Source organism: Condylura cristata, unplaced genomic scaffold (genome assembly GCF_000260355.1).
Source record: "Condylura cristata isolate star-nosed mole 26May11 unplaced genomic scaffold, ConCri1.0 scaffold00003, whole genome shotgun sequence".
NCBI lineage: Eukaryota > Metazoa > Chordata > Mammalia > Eulipotyphla > Talpidae > Condylura > Condylura cristata.
The window spans coordinates 19,914,379-19,920,734 of record NW_004567104.1 but is presented as its reverse complement, the minus strand read 5'-3'; the positions used below and the strand labels follow the sequence as shown (position 1 = coordinate 19,920,734).

The 6,356-nt window shown below is 44.3% G+C and overlaps 1 protein-coding gene across 1 annotated transcript in view; it reads left to right on the top strand.

The window, feature by feature from the left end:
• Positions 1 to 3,838, top strand: part of PARL (presenilin associated, rhomboid-like) — a 30,339-nt gene extending 26,501 nt beyond the window's left edge. Inside the window, exon 10 of the mRNA XM_004675021.2 lies at positions 3,541 to 3,838. Coding sequence (XP_004675078.1) covers positions 3,541 to 3,655 — 115 coding nt within the window. The 3' untranslated portion in view covers positions 3,656 to 3,838. The remainder of the gene's footprint in view (positions 1 to 3,540) is intronic.
• The last annotated feature ends 2,518 nt before the right edge of the window (positions 3,839 to 6,356 follow it).

Genomic DNA, 6,356 nt, shown 5'->3' with positions numbered 1-6,356 from the left:
TTTTAAAGGGTAGGTTTACTAGGAAAGGGGGAAAGAAAAAGAGAGGCACCTGCATAATCACAGGTGGGCAGAAGAGCTGCCAGAACAGAGATTTAGACCCAAAGCCCTTCCCGCCCCCGTCACACCATGTTAAATGTAATTGCACTGTGGTTACAGGCGCTTGCATTTGTGTTCCTGACAGTGGGCTTTTACCTGAAACTTTGTTCAGTGCCTTAGTAGCTCTGTCATGGAACTTCCTCAGCACGCCTGAAGCCCAGCTGACCTCAGCGTCCTTTCAGCAGAGTTGTTACTCCGCTGATGTACTGGGTCACCGGATGACTTGTTTCTTCTTGCATAGTTGTTGCCTTTTGCCTTACTTGGTTTTGCTTTGTTTAATGACAATGGAAGACTTAAGCTTCTTCATTTTTAAAAAAAAGGTAGAAAAATCTATTCTAAGTGGAGCACTTTTGCCCAGTAGGCGGTAGAACTAAATGCCATTATGCCTTTTATAATGTTTGGTGATGATTAAAGAATAGCATATGTGAGTTCTAGCTTCAACAGCAGCACATTATAAATAGTAGAAACTGACCTGATATTACAGTATGAGAAACACAAAGACTTACATGAAAAGGGGTTCAGTTTTATAATCTCTAAATTTATCTGGCTCCTTCCACGTATAAAGGGTCTTCTCCCCAGCAGGATTTTATTCTTCTGGACCATGGTTAAATGACCTTTTTCCATTTTGAAAATAGTTGAATGAAATGAATTTTGAAGTCTAGGACCTGACAGGAAGCATTTCTCTGCTATTTCTGATTTCATTTACTGTAGATCTCAGTCAAGTCCAGACAGACTTCATCTTTTCTAACATCTCTAATATAGATTTAATAAACTAAACTTTTTTTTTTTAGTTAAAGCTTCCTGGTTTTGTTGATGGTAAAGCTCCCACTGGTATCCTGCTGCACATCTCCTTGACATTATATCCCCAGAAAACTGTGCAATCTTCACACTGTCCCGTGACAATGTTAATAGCAACACAAACATACACTGGGCATTTTCTGTGACCTAAGCTAAGGGCTGCCCCTGCTTCTGTCATTTGTAATACTCTTCTAAGGATTTGATTTATTTGCTGTCTGACAATAAGACATTGTACTCATCTTAAGTGTAGCACAGTGATTTATATTTGGGGAGGTTCACCTCAGCAAGTCTAGGCAGCATCCATCACCACACAGCTACAATTTTTATTCTTGTGATAAAATCTTTTCAGATTTACTCATAACAACTTTCAGATGTACAATACAGTATTCTTATAATCACCAGCTAAACAGTGCATTCCTAGTACCTTCCTGTCTTTCAGCTGGGAGTTTGTACCTTATGGATTAAGGTATCACATTTTATACAAAGGAAATTGTTTAAAGAAGGGAACTGTCGGGGCACAGGGGTTAAAGACACAGCACTCTCAAGCCACTGCAGCACAAGTTTGATTCCAGGCTGGCCAAGAAGATGACCCACATGTTAATCTGCCTGTCCTGCTCTCCACTCTGTCTCTGGTGAATCCTCTCACACCCACTTCCCCCCACACCTCTGGCCTGCATCCCAGTTCTTATATGCATAAATAAGTTTTAAAAAAAAAAAAAAAAAAGAGGAGGAGGAAGCAATGTCCATATCCAAGGTCACAGAGCTCATTTGGGCCCGGGAATTGCAGACTGAGCATTAACTGTGAGGCCGCAGCAACAGCAAAACAATACCCTAGAAGTGGTCGCTTTGAAGTGTTCTAATTTTAATTTAGCCAAATGACCAGTTGCATTTGCACTGATGAGTATAACTAGGAAAGTGTACCCCAAACCTTTTAAATCAACTTATTTCAAACTTTTATTTTTTTTAGATTTTTATTTTAAATTTTTATGTAGAAGCACTCAGATAAGGCCAGAGGTGCAGAGGTTGAGAGGATTCACTAGAGACAGTAGGAACAGAACAGGCAGATCTACTGAAATACACTGCTGAGGGGAGCAGCTTGCAAGACAGGTTGGGTTGCTCCCTGGCTGGGGATCAAACTCGTGCTGTGGTGCAGGGGCTGCTGATAGCTTCATAGTGCTGCATCTTAATCCCTTGTACCACTAGGGAGGCCCCAAGAGTCACTTTATTAATGGAGGGTTCCTGACAAGTGATTCATTTCTTATAAGAATTTTATGATTGCATTTGAATCTCTTGTTCTAAGTTCACCAGAGTATTTAACACCAAGAATTTTGTTAGCTGCCTATAAACTTGCATACTTTTAAAAGACCTTTTTCTTTCTGTAAATTTACTGATTTTTAATTTTCAAAATTTTGAAGGTGACTGATTTTAACTACAGTTTAACTGTATACATGTATAGGTTAACTATAGTGAATATTCTGATGTAGGTACAATTTAAGCCTTTATCATAGAAAAACAACCATTCAGAACATTAAATATGTTAAAACTTAACTATTCTTATGTGAATTGGAGCCAAATAGAGCAATGTGTTTTGGTATTTTTGATTTTTTTTTTTTTCCAGTTAGGTGTCTGGGAGATACAAAGATCAACAAAATATGGTCTGTGCCTCAGGGAACATGAAATCTGTTTGGGGAAAATCAGGGCAAAAGTAAAGGTTTCAGTAATAAAAGTTTTGGTTAACAGCCATTCCCAATCATCCCTACCTCCTCCAGAAACTCTCCCAGCCTTCCACCAGCCCGGGAGGGGAGAGGAAGGCGCCCCCCTGACCTGCCCTGTGGGTAGAGCACCCAGCCTCTCTGTCCTGGGGCCAGTGGGCTGCCCTCACTTGTGCTCCCTGTATTTGCCTCGCCTGTTGCTGCCCCCATGTGCTGCAGTGGAACACAGGCTTTCGGGTCAGATTTGGGCCTCATCTCAGGCGACTCCTAGTTGTGCACCCTGCACAAGTTGAGTTATAAATCTCTCAGCGATTCAGCGTCCTCACCTTGTCACTGCTGGTAACTTTTAGGCATATTTAACAGGAAGGTGGGGATTCGAGCTGTATTTACAGGGTGGGCAGAGCTTGGGATAACCCGACACTCTTGGTATAGCCCTGAAAGAGATGACAAATGGCGTTCAAGCTATTCTAACCATCCTTCATAATTACCGTTGTTGACATTGCTTACCCTTAATCAGAAGAGCATAGAATCACTCAGACTCCCCTGTGAGTCCGCAGTTGACCTCTTAGAAGCTGTTAGCACCTCAGGCAATGACTTTCTCTCAGACTCGGGTTCCTCAAGTCTGCGATATCCTAATCTTTAAAAAAAAAAAAAAGGCCCGTGGTGAATTAAAAGTATAGTGTGTGAAGCACTCACGTTTGCCAGCATTCACAGGTGGGCCCATCTGACTTTGTCCCTTTACACACTGTGAATATTAAAGGTAAGTTGTACTCTGTAAATCATCAGGTTACCAGAAATTCATTAACCAGCTACTCTAATACTCTAGATAGCAACTGACAGTGGCTTTTCATTTTAAAATTTCAACCTGATTCCACCACAGCACTTCCATGTGTGTGGCATATTTTTTAATGTTGGTTTGTTTTTCTTCCCCCAGATGGTATATTACTTATGGTCATGAACTCATTTGGAAGAACAGAGAGCCTCTAGTGAAAATTTGGCATGAAATGAGAACTAATGACCCCAAAAAAGGAGGCGGTGGCCCCAAGTAAGCTGGAATGGTCAGTACCTGCGCATCTGCTTGTGCGGCCTGAAACCCCGGAAGCCTCAGCCCCGGATCGACCTCATCTTCGCTCCTGCCTGGAAGACGCCCAGCATCTAGTTTCCCTGAACGTCTTACTCGAAAGTGAATTATGATGAAGTTGTGAAATAAAGGTTTATATCTCTAGTTTGTAAACAAAGGGTGTGTGTTCTCTTTTGAAGAGCTCTAATGCTGCCAGAATCTTGCTGCTGTTTCAGTGACATGGTCTGAGCCAGGAGCCAGGGAAGAGACCTGCTTGTGTTTATAAGCTGCTTTCTAGCATCTCCACTAACTTTACTTACTTACCCACCCCTTGCTTTTCTTGGCTGACAGATAAAAGTTGAGAGCTTCTCTCTGGCGTGGCCTGAAATAACAGCTGCAGTATTTTCTAACTTTTCCCCCAAAAGGTAATGTTTTCTGGCAGTGAATGGCATATACAACAGCTATATTTAGGATTTGCTTTCTAGGTTAAAATTACAGTTAAATTGGGAGTTAGAAGGAAGTATCTTGGATAAATCAGACTTGAGTCTGAGCCTAATTGCATCTTACAGATCGAAGCATCTTGCTGAAGCGGCCATGGCAGGGTGCTGCCTGCTCGTTGTCCTGTGGTTGAAATTCTAGGAAATGGAACTGAGAATTTAATTTTTCTTAAAAGGATTTCTAGGAGAGATTTTAGTCTTCTGGTCACTTCAGAAGTTTATAGAAACCTCAGGCCACTGCACTGGGGAGGCAGGAGGCCCTGGCCTGGAGGCGCGGACACTGAGCACCCGCCTTAGAGGAGTGGGAGCCTCAGGTCTCCGTGCCGGGAGCAGGTGGCACGTGCGTGCCCATCAGGACTGTCCGGGGTTGGGCAGTTCCCTTTTCCACCAAACCAGACTTTGCTACTGTGAAGACCCAGTTATTCCAGGCAGAGGATTCTATTCTAAACTTATTTCTGGGAGAGGATTTTTTTTCTTTTGGGGAGGGATTTTTTTTAACCCAGCCCTTGTTTTGCCAGTAAGGATCTAGGGCAGGCAGGTGTGTGTGAGACAGGGAGCGTGGGCGTGTGCGAGGGAGCACGAGCATGTGCTGCCCAAGGTCACGCTGATGTGTTTTCACATTTCTGAATACTGATGCTAGTCCTGTGACATACAGATGCGGCAAGAAGTGTTTTTCAGAGACGGGAGGCTGAGATCACATGGACGTTCCAGATGGAGACCAACATGAAATTCATGTCTTACCGTGGGCAGGCCAGGAAAACAGATTAAGACACATTTCTCTGCCTGCTCTGGGGCGGTTTGGGGAGGAAAATTTAGAAGGTCAAGTCCCCACAGCATTTCTTTGTTCATACTACCCTTTGACGCTGGAACCTTTGAATAGCCGAGGGTAGTTTCCTCAGGAGGGCCTTGGAGGTCAGAGACCACCCCGGTCTGGAAGCACAGCCCTGGTGTCCTCAGCCTGCTCTTTCCTTTCCTCCCAGGGGTATGTTGCCTGGTGGTCTCCATTTCTCTGCGGGCACTGATCACCCTACTCTGCCAGGCTCATGTGCCTCTCAGACTGTGCCTCTCCGCTGCTGCTTAAGTGTGTGTCCCCTGGAGTGCACCTCCTAGTTGCAATTTCACCACTTAACGGGGTGCATGTGGGGCTTGTTCTCTTCAATTTGTCTTCTGAGCGTGGAACTCACCAAACATCTCAGTGCCCAGTAAACGTGTCTATGGCATGCTAGGCATGGTTTCAGGCACAGGCACCACTGTGTATGCCCTCCGAGTGTCACTCCGGCTTATTTCTACAATCCATCCCCTCTCAAATCCTAATGCCTGTGCTTTAGTTCCTCATCTCTGACCTGGTCTGTGAGACACTTCTCCAGCAGGTCTCTATGGTAAAAACACTTCAGTCATTCCCTGTTGTCACCTATGGAAGCTTCCATCTCCCTCATGGTGCTACGTCAGCGCACAGCCCAGCCTCTGCTGCCTCTGGTTCACCCTTCCCCATCCCAGCCACCATCCACCACAGTGGGCAGCCCAGCCTCCTGCCCTCTTCCTGCTGTGCCTGACTCCCGCACAGTTCCGTGTTTATTGCCCACTGCACCATAAACCTCTCCAAGGCCCCCAGCATTGCTCCAAGCATGTAGTAAATGCTCTTTGTTCTCTGAAGTAAAATGAAGAACTGCTTCTGTTTTCTGCAGGCTATTTTAGTCGTCAAATTTTGGGGGTGGCTGATCCAGGGTCCTGGTGGCAGGGTGTTTTCACAAAGGTACTTCACAGGTATGTAATCAGGAATTCTTTGTGGGTGCAGGGCCGTGACTTCAGCTTCAGGCAATGGCTTGGGAAAGGTGTCTGGACTCTCACTGGGAGCTGGGCTGCAGTCCTCTGAGATGCATATGGAAGAGAGGCCAAGGCTGTGCTTGATTCTGAGCACTGGGTAATTAATGCCACCTCAATAGCATTATTAGTAATTAATTAGTAATTATTAGCATTGTTAGTAACTTTTTGACAGTGACCAGGAAGTTGTTTCTAATTGTCATGCACCAAATTCACCTTTCTTTCCCTGGATGATTAATCAGGCTTCACTCCTCAATGAATGCAAATGCATGCACAGAGGTAAAGGACTTGCATAGCACAGTGGCCAAAGATTGGTAGTAACTTTCTAAAAGTTAAATGAATTTGTCCTCCCTAGGTGACTTTTTTTTTTTT